General features: G+C 43.4%; 1 protein-coding gene across 6 annotated transcripts in view; it reads left to right on the top strand.

Annotated features, from left to right (window-relative positions):
* The window catches only part of Filip1 (filamin A interacting protein 1), a 200765-nt gene that overhangs the window by 120807 nt on the left and 64156 nt on the right, over positions 1-15802 (top strand). For 5 of the 6 annotated variants that reach the window (XM_070010843.1, XM_070010842.1, XM_070010844.1 and 2 more), the window contains one exon: positions 10082-10255. In XM_070010843.1, coding sequence (XP_069866944.1) covers positions 10082-10255 — 174 coding nt within the window. Of the gene's footprint in view, positions 1-9908; positions 9981-10081; positions 10256-15802 lie in introns of those variants that run through there. The other variant, XM_070010845.1, reaches the window with a different exon arrangement.

Genomic DNA, 15802 nt, shown 5'->3' on the forward strand with positions numbered 1-15802 from the left:
TAGTTGAATTCCTTTTGTAGGAGATTTGCAGCTACTCCGTTTCCTGTTGCAACATTCCGGTGGAATGTTCAGTTTACATATCTCCTTTTTGGAATAAACTTAGGAAGAACAAAGTTATTCCTAAATGGGAGCCATGGGAATCAGATGAGAGAGTCAGGAGCTTGAGGAAACGTTCACTGTTTAGATCTTTTGAACAGGGTAAGTTAGGTTGTCTGAGCTTTTCATGATCCATTCTGAAGCCTTTCTGACTTCACATCACTTAATTATACTTTTTCTTTGTTTCAACAAATATTTACTGAATGCCTGTCAGACAGATGCTCTGGGGGCTAGTACGTGTCCCCACAAGGGCTCATTGCCTAAGAAGGAAATAGACAAATAAACTCATCAATTACCTTATGTAAATAGATACAGAACAGCCCAGTTCCCAGAATGAGAAAGCAACCACAGGATGGTCAAACACCACCCCTTCCAGGAGCTCCTGGTCCTATGGCATCTCACTGAAGCAGTTAAGCAAATAATGCAAAAGATAAGAAGCCAGAAGGTATAGGTAATAAAAGTTTTCAACATCACTTGTCATCAGCAAAATACAAATCAAAACCAGGTGAATGATCACCTCATAACTGTCACAATGGGTATTACCGCCAAAGAAATAATTGCATAGAATTGGTGAAAATATGGAGCAACCAGAACCCCCTCACAGCTGATGAGCACACAATCATGTGGCTGCTATGGAAGCCCGTGTGGAGATTCCTCTGAGAAAAAAAAAATCAAACCCCCTCACAAAACAGAACTAACACATATAGCCATTCTACTTATGGGTATTTATTTTAAAATAACAACAAAAAACTTTGCTACTCCTGGGCACATACCCAGAACATTAACAAGTAAGGACACTTGCACATTCGTGTTCACTGCTGCACTATTCACAATAGCCAACCTATGAAAATAGACCAGATGCCCTACAGTAAATGGTAAACCAAAAAAAAAAAATATATATGGTGCCTATACACAATGGAGTTTTACAGAGCCATTAGAACGAATGATACTGTGTCATTTGCTGGGAAATTAATGGACCTAGGACAAATCCTGCTAAGTGAGGTAAGCCAAGCTCAGAGAGACAAATGACACAGGTTTTCTCTCATATGCAGAAGCTAGATCTGAAATGCACCGGTACATGATAAATTACGCAGGACTGTAGGTATTCGCACACAGTGAGAACAAAGGATACTCTTAGGAGAGGAACACAAAGGTGCAGTGCCTCTGTTTATCTGTCTGAGGGGAGGTAAGGGTGAGGCATAGGAATGAAAGGAGAAAGGAAGAGCAAATGAAGCAATGCTACTCACTAGACACTCTGTTAGGGGATGGGAGGGAAAAACTGGAAGAGAGGGAAGGAAGGGATGACATTGTCTTAAAAAAATGTATTCACCACCTGACTTATGTAACTATAACCCCTCTGGACAGGACGTTTAGAAAACCAAAAATATGTTATATATCATATATATTATATATAATTTATATAATAACGAATGCAAAAGAGTAGTGTTCTGAACTGTGTCATACTGGCTCTTGAAGAAGCAGAAATAGATTTCTTTTCTGCGAATGGATCCCTTAGAGCAGTCTGCATCTCTTTCTGGGATGGCCTCACTCGTGGTACACAGGGTCAGGAGGCTGAGCCTTACTTCTCGGAGTCCTGGGCCACTGAACCAGGGATCCTTAGAAGTCTCTTTCAAGCTATCTGTTTGGTTTTAAAAGTCTACATTTTGTCCTAAACTCTTAAGTAAATAGAGAATTTGTATCAATCTTCTGGGATTGAAAAAGGTTGATAAACCAATACTAAGTTATAGTTAGATAGAAGAAGATCTGACATTGTGTTACTCAATAAGGTAATGATCATATCCTGTACATTAAAAAAAGAAAAGCTAAAAAGGTGCATCTGGCTGTGTTTGAATATATTCACCACCAAGAAATGATTTTGAAGACACAAGTATGTTTACCCTGATTCGAACATTACAAAACATGTATATAGACTGAGATAGCATATTGTACCTCATCGATGTGGACAAGTTTTATATGTCAATTCAAAAATGTATAAATGAGCTGGTCACTGGGCTCACACCTGTAATCCTAGCTACTCAGGAGACTGAGATCTGGAAATTGCTATCCAAAGCTATTCCAGGCAGAAAAGTCTCTGATACTCTTATCTCCAATAAACTACCAACAAGTGGAGCTGTGGCTTAAAATGGTAGAGTGCTAGCCTTGAGTGAAAAAGCTCAGGGACAGCACCCAGCCCTGAATTCAAACACCCAGAACTCGTGTACATGTGTGTACATGCGCGCTCACACACACACACACACACACACACACACACACACACACAATGTATATAAATAAAATGTAAATAGTGTTAACATAGTGACCAAGTTTTAAGCCATGTGTCATGCGCCTCTAGCTGTAGAAGAGCACTGTTTCCCTCCAGGGTCTCTGAAGGATCATAGTCCCCTGGGCTCCAGGTTACCTAAAATCCACTTGTAGAAATCCAGAAAGGGCTGAGAATAAAGATTGAAAAGTCCAGCAAGTTTAAAATACCATCAAAATCTTCACCATGCATAATACTCAATAATGACATTTTGCAATTAAAGAAAGCTAAGTTTGGGAATTCAGTAGTATGCCTTTTTTTTTTTTTTGTCTGACACAGGGCTTGAACTCAGGGCCTGGGCACTGTCCCTGAGCTCTCTCCCTGAAGGCTAGCCTTCTACCACTTTGAGTCACAGCTCCACTTCTGGTTTTCTGGTGGGGAATTGGAGAGAAGAGTCTCACGGACTTTCCTGTCAGGGCTGGCTTTGGACATTAATCCTCAGATCTCAGCCTCCTAAATAGCTAGGATTAATGAGCTACCAGTGTGTAATATACATATTTAGCCCACCTTTTATCCTTTGAAATGCAGGCATGGTGTGGAATATCCATTTTCCTTCTCATTGGAGACCTTGCCCAGGGTGGCTGGCTTTTCCCCAGTTTGCTTGCACCTGCCCTGGGCTTGCCCCTGCTCTTAGGCCTCTCTCGGCTTTCCTACAGGGAAAACTGGTGACCCAGTTTCCAGGGACCCTACCTAAAGGAACATGACCTATGGCAGAGAAAGTTCAGAGGAACTGACAACACAGAGTAACATCCAGAGACCTCTGGGCCAGCCAAGGCCCTGGGAATCATGTGACCCTCCTGAGCCACACTGGTTCCAAGTCTTTGGGGTGTTGAATTGCCTGTCAGTTTTAGAGAAGACATGTCCAGTCGCATAGTACATTCAACTCTCCTGCAGAAGAGAGTGTAGAACACAACACCTGCAGTGCCCCCAGCAAACCAGCTGACTCCGAATTTCTCTGGGAAACACAGCAAATGAATGATCTTTCCACCAGCAAATGAGACTGTGCCACTATCCTGCTAATTAAAACGCCCCACATTTCTTGTTGCTCTGTGACAAGCATTCAGACTCGTGGTATGGCTTCTCAGGGTTTCCATGACTTCTTTGCTCATGCTGGGCCAAAATCTGCTTGGCCTTCGCTTTCTTCCTTTGGTCCGGTACATTCTTACCTTACGGCCTCCAGCCTTTCTCCGGTTGAAGCACTCATGGTGAGATTTCAGGTCACTTTCTCCAGGAAGTCTTCTCTGTGAGCTCATATTGAGGATAGTATTCCTCTAGTGATGAAGTCCACAGCACCTTCTCCTTCCTCCATCCTAATGTAATGCAATGTCATATGCCTTTCAGCTGCCGAGCTCCTGCTACACTTGACATCCTGAGGATGCAATTATATCGTGTGTGTGTGTTGTGTACCAATACTGAAGCTTGAACTCAGGGCCTTGAGCTCCCTCTTGGTTTTCTTTCTTTCTTTCTTTCTTTCTTTCTTTCTTTCTTTCTTTCTTTCTTTCTTTCTTTCTTTCTTTCTTTCTTTCTTTCTTTCTTTCTTTGTCAGTCATGTGGCCTGAACTCTGGGCCTGGGCACTGCCCCTCAGCTCTTCAGCTCAAGGCTAGCACACTACCACTTGAGCCACAGAGCCACTTCTGACTTTTTCTGCTTAAGTGGTGCCGAGGAATCGAACCCAGGGCCTCATGCATGCAAGGCAAGCACTCTACCACTGAGCCACCTTCCCAGCCCCCTCTTGGGTTTCTTTTGCTCAAGGCTGACACTCTACTAGTTGAGCCAGAGCTCTACTTCCAGCTTTTTGGTGGTTCATTGGAGATAAATGTCTCAAAGAGTTTCCAGCCTGGACAGGCTTTGAACTTTGATCCCCAGATCTCAGCCTCCTGAGTGGTTAGGATTACAGGCATGAGCCAGACTACTTCCTTGCTACAAGAGAAACATTCTGCCTCATGAAAGAGCTGAGCAGATGGTGGTTGTTTGCTTAGTTGGGGGAGACATTAATAGAAGGAATTCATGGGGCACTGGTGTAGAGGGGCCTCCCACTTGCTCTCTTATCCTCTGCTCCCCTCCTGGGAAACACCATATCCAAAGCCTATGTGAAAAACAGACAGACAGACACTAATCTTGGCCCACACTTAATAGCTAAAATAAGTTCCAATTATCAGATGTTACAAATACCTACAATATGCATATATAACATGCATGTGTGTGTGTGTGTGTGTGTGTGTGTGTGTGTGTGTGTGTGTATTTGTGCAGGTACTGGAGCGTCAACTCAGGGCCTGGGCTGTCCCTTAGCTTTTTCCCATCAAGGCTGGTGCTCTACCACTTGAGCCACAGCTCCACTTCTGGCTTTTTGGTGGTTAATTGGAGATAAGAGTCTCGTGGATTTGTCTTCCTGGACTGGCTTTGAACCTCGATCCTCAGAGGAATGCTTTACACAGAGTTAATATGCAGAGATATTTATAGAATGAGCCACTGCACCCAGCCCCCTTCAGAATCTATGTTTTTTTCGATGTCTCCTCCCTCCTCCTGCAAGCCTTGCCCTTCTTCCTGTACTGTCAGAAACAATCCTGTGGCCCTGACACTCTTCGCCGGCCCCACAGGTTTCCAATGAGCAACCTGCACAGCCCCTCAGCCAGCTCTGCCCTGCTCCTCGGAGCATGAGTCCTCTGGGGTGGGGAGGTAAAGATGGGGTCCTCTGTGTCTGCTTCTGGGCTCTGATCTCCTGCTGTCATCGTCTGTCACCTGGAGGAAATAAGGTGGGCATTTTCTTTGTCACTTTCTCCTCCAATGCCCTTTCTGCTGCCCAACAGAAGGCGGGTCTTTGTGAACATTCTCATCAAAGCCTGCTTCTCTTTGGGTCCTTTTCCAGACTGGTGAGTGGAATGGTCTGTTTAGAGCTCTGCAGGCCCTTGGCACTTTCTCCACTTGCTTCAAGTCAAACTTCTGTGGGAAAGTAATGGTCAAGGACAGAAGTGGCTAGCACTGGTGGCACATGTCTGTAACCCTCGTTCCTCAGGAGGCTGAGGTCTGAGGAGACAAATATGAGACTCTTATCTCCAATGACCTAGCAAAACGTCAGAACTGGAGCTGTGGCTCAAGTGGTAAAGTGCCAGCCTTGAACAAAAAGCTAAAAGAAAGCATGAGGCCCTGAGTTTTAAGTCCCAGGACCAACACACACACACACACACACACACACACACACACACATGCACACACACACATACACACGCACACACACACACATGCACGCACACACACGCACACACGCACACACACACACACCCCTGTTAGTACAAAGTAATCGAACTTCACAAAAACATGTAATAGTGGTTTTTTTTATCCCCAAATGTAGCATCTTTTTTTTTCAGATATAGAGTTGTATATTTGAAGTTGTGAACTAATTTATTGGGATCACACAATCATCCTCATTAAGCCATTAGTTAAAAAGAACAATATTATTAACTCCATTAAATTGTTGTAAGGCACAATAACATAAAGACATCACTGTTGTTTTCCCCTTGCTTATTATTACAACGATTAAGGAGTCTTTAGTAAGTTTATATGAGTAGTGTGTTTCTAATTAAATAAAGAGGATTGCATGATTTCAGCCTCTTTGGTTTAGTAGTTAGTATCTAAGATAGAACATGAATTATGTGTAGCACGATACAGTCAGTATAGTTCAAGTTCCACAGCTTGGCGGAAGTAGTAGGTTTTTTACTTCAGTTGAGACAAGTGAAGCTATTTCCTAAGAGAAAAGATCTGTCTTTGTTGTTGTTTTCAGACAAGATTTCAATGTCTGGCTCAAGCCTTCTGCCTCAGACTATCACTGTTGGGCTTATAGGTGTAGAGCATAAGAAAATTGGCCAAGAAGATAAATACCAGTGAAATTAAAGCTGAACAAAGTCCCTCAAACACAGAGGAACCAGTGTCTCCATTTTCCACACCAGGAAACTGAGTCAGGGTGATTACATAATTTCTAAAGCTGCTCTGGTTTTTTTTTAATTTAAATTTATTTTATTTGTGAACATACTGTACAGAGGAGTTACAATTACATGGGCAGGATAATGCGTACATTTCTTACCAAGCATTGCAGCCTCCTCCTTTGTTTACCCTTCACATCCCTTCCCAGCCTCCCCCCTCCCCCCCAATCCCAATCCTGCTCTGGTTTTAAAATTCCTTTTTGGAAAGAATATTCTTTTGCTTTTATTATGTTGCCAAGTCTGAGTCTTGAACTCAATTCTGTCTCTGCCTCCCAAGTGCTGAGATTACAGGCATGAATTACTACACTTGGTCCTGGGAAACTATTCTTCTTTAATTTTTTTATTATTATAAAGGTGATGTACAGAGGGGTTACACTTGCATAAATCAGGTAAAGAGTACCTTTTTGTTGTTTTTTTGGACAATGTCACCTTTCCTTTTCTCTGAAAAGCTATTCTTACAGCCACATGCTGGAGGCGCAGGCTTGTAATTCTAACTACTCAGAAGGTTGAGACATGAAGACTTAAAGTTTGAAGCTAGTTCAGGCAGAAAAATCCATGCTTCTCCATTTTCAATTAACTAGCAAAATACTGGACTGGAGGCTAGACTCAAGTGATTGAATGCCAGCTGTGAGCAAGCAAGTCAAATGAGCTCAAGGCCCTAAATTCAATCCTGCACTGTCCCCATAACCCCCTAAAAAGAAGAGAGAAAATTGTGAACTATCAAAACAGTTAAACATTATCAATTGTCCATGCTATATTTGATTAGGGAAAATATATCTTAGAAAATTCCTCTTTTCCTTGTGCAAAACTCATCTAATGATGGCATAATATGCCAAATTCTACATCTTACATCTGTATATGCTTTTTTCACATGTGTATCTGATGGGATGTATCCCACCAATAATTCAGAAATTATTAGGGATTCTACTTCATAGATGATAAAAGCAATCCAAAAGTACTGTTAGCAACTTGTGCAAATCACACAGTACAACTGGAACCGCATGAAATTGGAATTAATTTTGAATCTCTTAAAAGCCAGGCCTCTCCTAATACACCAGGACACAAATTTTATGTCCATGTTATGTTTGTTTTCTTTGTTTTTGTCAGTACTATGGGTTGAACTCAGGACTTGTACTTGTTCAACTTTCTTGCTCAGAGCTGGTGTTCTACCACTTGAGCCATGCCTCCAGCTCAGCTTTTTGCTGGTTAATTGGCGATAAGAGTCTCACAGACTTTCCTTCCTGGGCTGTCTTTGAACCCCAATCTTCAGATCTCAGCCTCTTGTGTAGCTAGGATTATAAGTAAGCAATAGGAGTCTGGACTCTTAAGGATCACATTCAAAGCCAGTCTGGGCAGAAAAGTCCACGAGACTCTTATTTCCAATTAATCAGCAAAAACCCAAAAGTAATACTGTGGCTCAAGTGGGAGGGCACCAAGCCTTGAGTAAAAAAGCTGAGGAAGAGTGTCCATGTCCTGAATTCAAGCCCCAGTACTAGCACAAAGGAAGGGAGGGAAGAAAGAAGGAAGGGAAGGAGGAAGGGAGGGAGAGAAAGAGGAAGGAAAGAAAGAAGGAGAAAAGAGAAAAAAGAAAGGAGAGGAAAGGGAAGAACTCAGCTTCTTCAGAATGGAGTAGTAGTTCTGGACTAGTAGTTCTGTTGTGCGTCTAATGGAAATGTGACTGAGTCTGTGAAATGTGATCTTACTATATTTCCTAGTTTGGCCTCAAACTCACAATCCTCCTAACTTAGTCTCCCAAGTAGCTAGAATGACAGTACATGCTGCCACACCCAGCTAAGCTCAATTAGTTCTTTTTCAAAAGACACCACATTCTATGCCTTCCTCATAAATCTTTATACTTCACACATTTAAAATGTAAGCTCCAAAGAGAGCCTTTACTTCTGATTTAGAGATGGAAAGAACAACAACAACAACAAAAAGAAGAAGTTTGTTCTGTAGACTTTCATCTTACCAGCCTTCTAGCATCACCATTTTCTCCCTTTCCAAGGTGATTCTAAATTTCACTTCACTCCAGAAGTCACTAAACTGCCAATTTCTTCTTTCATGATCCAGTTTTCAGCTTTGACCGAAACAAAAAGTTCACCTCAGGTGTGAGTGTGATTTAAAAAGAAACAATGCTGACATGTTTGTAAGGACCTGGAAAGCCGTGCCTGTGCACCAAGGAGGGAAGTTTAGATTGGATCATGTCAAGGGTTCCTGTTTGAGTTTGGTTGCTGCGTCTCTTAACTGACTGTGTCTCTTAACTGTATTTGTCTGTGTTCTGCTGCTGTAACAACATCCTCGAGGCTGGGTCTTTTATAAAGTTGAGAGAGCCCTTCAGTGGACAGATGTGCAGGGAAGCCCCACCAGCTCCATCTCTGTGAGGGCCCTTGATGACATCACAACGTGGCGCTGGCCATAATGGAGGAAGAGAGTAGGGAGAGACAGTAACTGGCAAGGTAGGAAGCCAGGACGACTCAGGGGCCAGCTGTGCTCTTTTGCACAGCTTACATTCTCAGGGACTAAGGAGGGGTCTGCAAGAATGGCATCAATTCTTTTTTTGGGGGGTAGGGGTTGGTACTGAGGCTCAAACTAAGGCCCTGGGAGCTGTCTCTTAGCCTTTTTCACTCAAGGCTGGTGCTCTACCACTTGAGCCACAGTTCTACTTCTGGCTTTTTGTAACCACAAAATTGGAGAAGAAAGTCTTAAAGATTTTGCTGCCCCAACTGGCTTCAAACCACAATCTGCAGATCTCAGCCTCCTGAGTAGCTAGGATTACAGGCGTGAGCCACCAGTATCTGGGCAGCTCATTGAAATGCAGTCAGAAAATTTACCCATCATCATAACAAGAAACAGCTCCCAGCATATGTGTGGATGGGGTGCATTCAGTAAATGTCAGCTTTGCCATGACTAAAAATATCATCACAAGGAATCAGTACAAAGTACATCCAGATGTATGTGTGCTATGTGATAGAAACCAAAGAGATTCTCCCTCATGAAACCTGCTATCATGTGGTTCTCTCGGGAGCTTTAGCAAGATGTTAAAGTTGTACTAAGAAATCAAAAGCTGGGCACTGATGGCTCATGCCTAGAATACCAGCTACTCAAGAGGCTGAGATCTGAAGATCATGATTCAAAGCCAGCCTGAGCAGACAAATCTGAGAGACTCTTATCTCCAATTAACTAGCAAAAAGCCAGAAATGGAGCAGTGGCTCAAGTGGTAGAGCACCAGCCTGGAGCACAAAAGCTAAGAGATAGAATTCAAGGCTCTAAATTCAAGCCACTGCACCAAAACACGTGCATGCGTGTATGTGCATGCTTATGCGTGCGCACGCACACACACACACATATACACACATGAGAACATTTTAGATTGCATTTGACCTCATGTACAGGTGAGAGATCCCCAAACCAGCCCTGCCTACCCCCTCTTTCACATCATCGCGACTTGCATCAAGCAATCTTATACAGTTAATATTAGCACAAGTCCCTTTTCTGCTTGCCTGCTTCCTAGCAACCTGAAGCAGAATATCTGCTTGCCAATCTGCTGTGGGTTAGAAAAGAAAAAAAAGAAAGAACAGCATACCCTGTGAGTTTGTCGATCGCTTTAAGAGCTGGGGATGCGTTTGGATCAGCTCAGTGCTGAGTGAGCAAGCCAGCGCCATCTCACCTTTCTCCTTCCCACCGCAGGCCAGGGAAGATGTGATCCATATGTTGAAGACAGAGAAAACCAAGCCCGAGGTTCTGGAGGCTCATTACGGTTCTGCAGAGCCCGAGAAAGTTCTGCGAGTGCTGCATCGCGATGCCCTCCTGGCTCAAGAGAAGTCCATAGGAGAAGATGTCTATGAGAAACCCATCTCAGAGGTAAAACCAGCACCCCAGCTCGGCCCCCAGAACCCCCCACACCTCCCAGCCCCAATGCTCCAGCCCTTGCTTCCCAAGACTCCTTGATACACCAATTAAATAAGCCTGGGGCTTGGAGTGGAGAAGTTTGTGTTGCAAGAATTTCCGGAGCTTTGACTTTACATTTTTAAAGGTTGGCATACATTTTTTCCCATGTGATCATGCCCTTTAAAGTACATCATTGTTTTATTTCTCTAGGAAAGAATAATGTCTTTAAAAAAAAGAGGGGGGGAGTGTTGGTCAGTTTTAGCCATGACTAGTCACAATTACTATCAAACTGGTAACTTAAATTTTAATTGATGTTATTACTTAGATTTATGATTGTGAAGCCATCTTGGAGACTGTTATAATCAAAGAGTTCTATTGCAAAATACAATGACTGATTCTGGGAGAATCTTACTGCAATACTTAGGGCAATCCTTTGGGATGAAAGGAATTCCAACCAGGATAGATTTTATCATTTTATATGAGATTTTATTAGAAATTAGGGACTATTATTCTTAACTACTTATGATACCATAGTTTATCTTATCTTCTGAAGAACAGAAATTAGGGACTGTTATTCTTAACTACTTATGATACCATAGTTTATCTTATCTTCTGAAGAAAAATAAAATACACTTTTGTATGTGTATGAGCTGGACATTGAGCTATTTTGCTCAAGGCAGGTGCTCTGCTACTTGAGCTATATATAACTCCACTTCTGGCTTAATTGGAGATGAGTATTGTGGACTTCCCTGCCCAGGCTGCCTTCGGACCTCTGCCCCTAGATCTCAGCCTCCTTGTTAGGTAGGATTACAGACATGAGCCACTGGTGCTTGGCTCTCTGAAGAAAAAAAAAAAAAAAGAACTAATTACAAAGCAAAGCCCAAGCTAGTCTCAAACTTGTAATCTTCCTGCCTCAGCTTTCTGAATACAGGGATTATAGGAATGCACACCTCACCCAGCAAGACACCGTACTTTACATGGTCTCTTAGGACTTCAGTGCCTAGTCAGAGTTCTAGTTTACGGATCTAGCCTTTAAAAAAACAAACAAACAGCTTTTTTTTCTCTCTCTGTTCGTTTCTAGCTCTCTGCTCTCTCTCTGTTCTTACCTCTCTCTTGCTCTTCCTCTCTTGCTCTTGCTCTTGCTCTTGCTCTTGCTCTTGCTCTTCTTCTCTTGCTCTTGCTGCTCTTTTCTTGCTCCAGGCCCAAACTCCCCCCTTTTTTCTCTCTCTGTTCGTTTCTAGCTCTTGCTGCTCTTTTCTTGCTCTCTTGCTCTCTCTCTTTCCCAAAAAATAAAAAAAAAATAAAAATAAAAAAAAAACAAAAACAAAACAAAAAAAAAACAAACAAAAAAAGCTGTTTCTGAGGTTTGAACTGTGGGCCTGGGCACTGTCCTTGAAGTCCTTTTGCTCAAGACTAGCACTGTACCACTTGAGCCATAGCTCTATTTCCAGCTTTTTTTTCTGTGATTTAATTGGAGATAAGAGTCTTACAGACTTTCCTGCCCAGGCTGGCTTCGAACCATGATCTGCTTAGAATACTTCTAAGATGAGAACAGGACAGTTGGCAGTTTCAATGTAAAATGTAAGTCAAACGGGCACAGCTCGCAGCCTCCTGAGCAGCTAAGATTACAGGTGAGAGCCACCAGCACCTGGCAAGGATCTAGTCATTTTGACTCCCCAAAATTTATGTAAAAAATTTCATAGCTATGAAATTAGTATGATGAATGGATAAAATATAGCACAAAAATGAACAAAAGTCTGGAGCAAGTGATCCTCTAACTTCTCGCTTGCTTGAAGCCTTTGGAACAGCTCAGTTTAACAGATCTCTGAGACAGGATCTGCTTTAGATGTGTTCAGGACAGACAGCGGCTTCCAGAATTCTCTAATTTAGGTGGCAAGTCGCCCATGGTGTGCTCTCACCATGAGACAACTCTGGCAAGACGATCTGAGATCCATCTTTTTTTTTGGCAGTACTGGGGTTAGAACCCAGGACTTCACACTTGCTTGGATGGATGATACTGCTGAACCACATGCCCAGCACTGGCTTTCACTGGTGAACTTTAGGGTAGGGTCTCCCTTTCTCCTGGATTGTGTGTACCTGAGAGGTGATTCGTCTACTTTTGGGCTTCCCCTGGTCTCTGGGGTGGTATAGGCCACTGCATCGAGCTTCCTCTCATGACTGCAGAGTCTCATAGACTTTTCTGCTTGAGCTGGCCTAGAACCATGATCCTCCCAATTTCATGTTCTCAAGCTGCTAGAATTATAGGCCCAGGCCACTTGTGTCCAGGTCCTATAGTCAAATGCTCTCTTGTTAGAAAAGTCTTTCTTTTCTGAGAATGTCTGACCTCAGGCTTGAACTCGGGGCCTAGGTGCTGTCCTTGAATGTTTTTGTTCAAGGTTAGTGGACTGCCACTTGAGCCATAGCACCACTCCTGACTTTTTTGATGATTAACTGGAGAGAGGTGTCTTACTGGACTTTCCTGCCCAGACTGGCTTTGAACTGAGATCCTCAGATCTCAACCTCATGGTTACTAGGATGATCAGACATGAGCCACCAGTGCCTGGCTGAGACGCCATTTTAAAAATCACATTATAATTACAGTTTGAACAACCTAAACACATATCTGTGTGCCTGTCTGAGTTACATTTTACACTGAAACTCCAATTGTCCTCTTCTCAGCTTAGAAGTATTCTAAGCAGAATTGAACATAGGAGCTAGAGTCTCACACTACTGTATCTTAGCAGAACTTACTGTCCCTAGCGCTAAAAGTCTGGGTCTAAAAATCTGCCTAAGAAATTCCACATACAAACTAACAACTCCAGAGACCACAAGACTGTCTTCCTGATGTGGTCACCTGGTATAGGCTAGAGGTCGGTGACGTGAGTAGCATACAAACTACCTCCTCCAGCCCAGACTGCCAAGACTGCAAACACTCTGAACAACCCAAGGCCCTGACAGGCAGAAAGTGTCAAGGCTCAGGCCTGCTCCTGCCAGCCCAGGCCCTGCTGTTGCATCTGCACACGTCCAATGCACTATCCGCTGTCCAATTCAAAACACTGGCTTCTTCCCTTAACGATTTCCGAAGTGTTCAAAGGACCCCAGGGAAAGTTTGGGCCTTCAGAGCAATGTATATATCTGGCAAGACTAAAAAAAAAAAATCCTGGCACCAATGGCTCATACCTTTAATCTTAGCTGTACTCAGGAGGGGCTTTGAATTCAATCCCCAGTACCAGAAAGAAAGAAAGAGAGAGAGAAAGAGAGAGAGAAAGAAAGAAAGAAGGAAGGAAGGAGAGAAGGAGAGAAAGAAAGAGAGAAAGAAAGAGAGAGAGAGGAAGGAAGGAAGGAAGGAAGGAAGAAAAAAAAGAAAGAGGCTTTGAAATCAGTCCCCAGTACAAGAAAGAAAGAAAGAAAGGAAGAAAGAAAGAAAGAAAGAAAGAAAGAAAGAAAGAAAGAAAGAAAGAAAGAAAGAAAGAGAAGGAAGGAAGGAAGGAAGGAAAGAAGGAAGGAAGGAAGGGAGGAAGAAGCTGAGCTATATATACCCTGTTTCATTTTCTAAACACAACCTTCAAATAAGTTATTAGGCTATGAAGAAACAAAAGCTGTACTCCAAATATTCCCAGTCTTTTTTCGTTTTTGTTTTTCTGGCGCTAAGGCTTGAACTCTGGACCTAGACACTGTCCCTGAGCTTTTATACTCAAGGCCAATACTCTACCACTTATGTCACAGCTCCACTTCCAGATTTTGGTGGTTAATTGGAGATAAGAGTCTTGGGGAGGGCTAGGAAGGTGGCTTAGTGGTAGAGTGCTTGCCTTGCATGCATGTGGCCCTGGGTTCGATTCCTGAGTACCACATAAGCAGAAAAGGCTGGAAGCGGCACTGTGGCTCAAGCAGTAGAGCTGAAGAGCTGAGGGACAGCACCCAGGCCCATAGTTCAGGCCCTATGACCAACCAAAAAAAAAAGTCTCAGGGACCTTCCTGCCTGGGCTGACTTTGAACCATGATCATCAGATCTCAGCCTCCTAAGTAGCAAGGATTATAGGTGTAAGCCACCTGTGCCTAGCTCCAGAATTCAAAATCTTTTTGCAAAATAAGGTAGAAAGTATCAGAAAGGACAAAAGTTCTGATGATGCTTCTGTAATGCGTGACAAAGTGCATCACGTGTGGTGAAAATCACATCGGTAGAGTCTAGAGGCTTCTTAGGGAGTTCTTCCAAAGCGGACAGCTCTTGAACTGTTGCTTTAAGACCCTGGGCAAAAATCAGATGACATCTTAGTTACCATCAGCTGCTAATTAACATGGGCTTCTCCCTGGTCTCCACTGGGATGTAGGCTGCTAAGCAAAGGGATGGGAGGAGGATCCCAGGGATGATAGGAGCAACCCCTCTTTTACTTTGGGCCCCAGAATTCAATCCTTTCACAACTGAGTATACTGTGAAGTTATAGAACGATCTTCCTTCTCTCCTCCCTCCCTTTCTTCCTTCCCTCCCTTTCTCCCTTTCTCCCTTCCTCCTCCCCCTCCCTCCCTCCCTCCCTCCCTCCCTTCCTTCCTTCCTTTCTCCCTGTCTCTCTCTCTTTCCCTCTCTGTCTCTCACTGTCTCTGTCTCTGTCGCGTTCTCTCTGTCTCTCTCTCTCTCCTTCTGTCCTCTCTTTCTCTTCTTTGTGCTTGTCCTGGAGCTTGAACTCATGGTCTGAGCACTCTCCTTTAGCTTTTTCACTCTGCCACTTAAGCTACCTGCAGATAGGAATCTTACTGACTTCCTGTCCAAGGTGGTTTTGAACTCTTATTCTCAGATGTCAGGTTCTTGAGTAGCTAGGATTACAGATATGAGCCAATTGTGTGGGCCTGATCCTTCATATAACCAAAGGGCAAATGAAAACCCGAGGGGACCAGCTCTGATGGTGGTGCCGTGGGAGGTGGCCACTGTGGATTTTAGGCATGGAGTGGTGGGATTGAGAATGGATTATAAATGAATCTGTTTTTCACCAGGAGCAGTGGTTTCACCCAGGGAGGTGACAGTGGATTGTCACCACTAGACCAGTTGCTACTAGCATGGGTTCAGAGGTGGGGGTAGGGGGGAGGATAAAAATCCTCTGATGCTCAGCCTTACAACAATGATCTCACCTCTCTAGTGTGGTCACCAGGAACCCAGTGAGAAAGGGAGAGAGAGAGAGAGAGAAAGAGAGAGAGAGAGAGAGAGAGAGAGAGAGAGAGAGAGAGAGAGAGAGAGAGAGAGAGAGAAACTTTGGATTCTTCAGATGCCCTTCCTAGAAATGCATATGGCTAAAAGCTTTAAAATAAGAAGATGGTGGTGGTGTTTAATGGGAGGTGTATGTAACTGCCTCATGTTTCTGAGATCAGGAGGAACATAATGCACTATCTTTGTGAGTACACAGGCTTTGAGCTATCTCATTAAAACAATGAAAGAGCCTGTCCTGAAAATCGAATGGCCCTACCTGTACATATAGAAAAGAGATCAGAAGGCCAGAAGATACAAAACTGGAGCACTATGAACTGGGCATG

This window comes from Dipodomys merriami, unplaced genomic scaffold (assembly GCF_024711535.1).
Source record: "Dipodomys merriami isolate MVZ:Mamm:240054 unplaced genomic scaffold, mDipMer1.0.p SCAF_8, whole genome shotgun sequence".
Taxonomy (NCBI): domain Eukaryota; kingdom Metazoa; phylum Chordata; class Mammalia; order Rodentia; family Heteromyidae; genus Dipodomys; species Dipodomys merriami.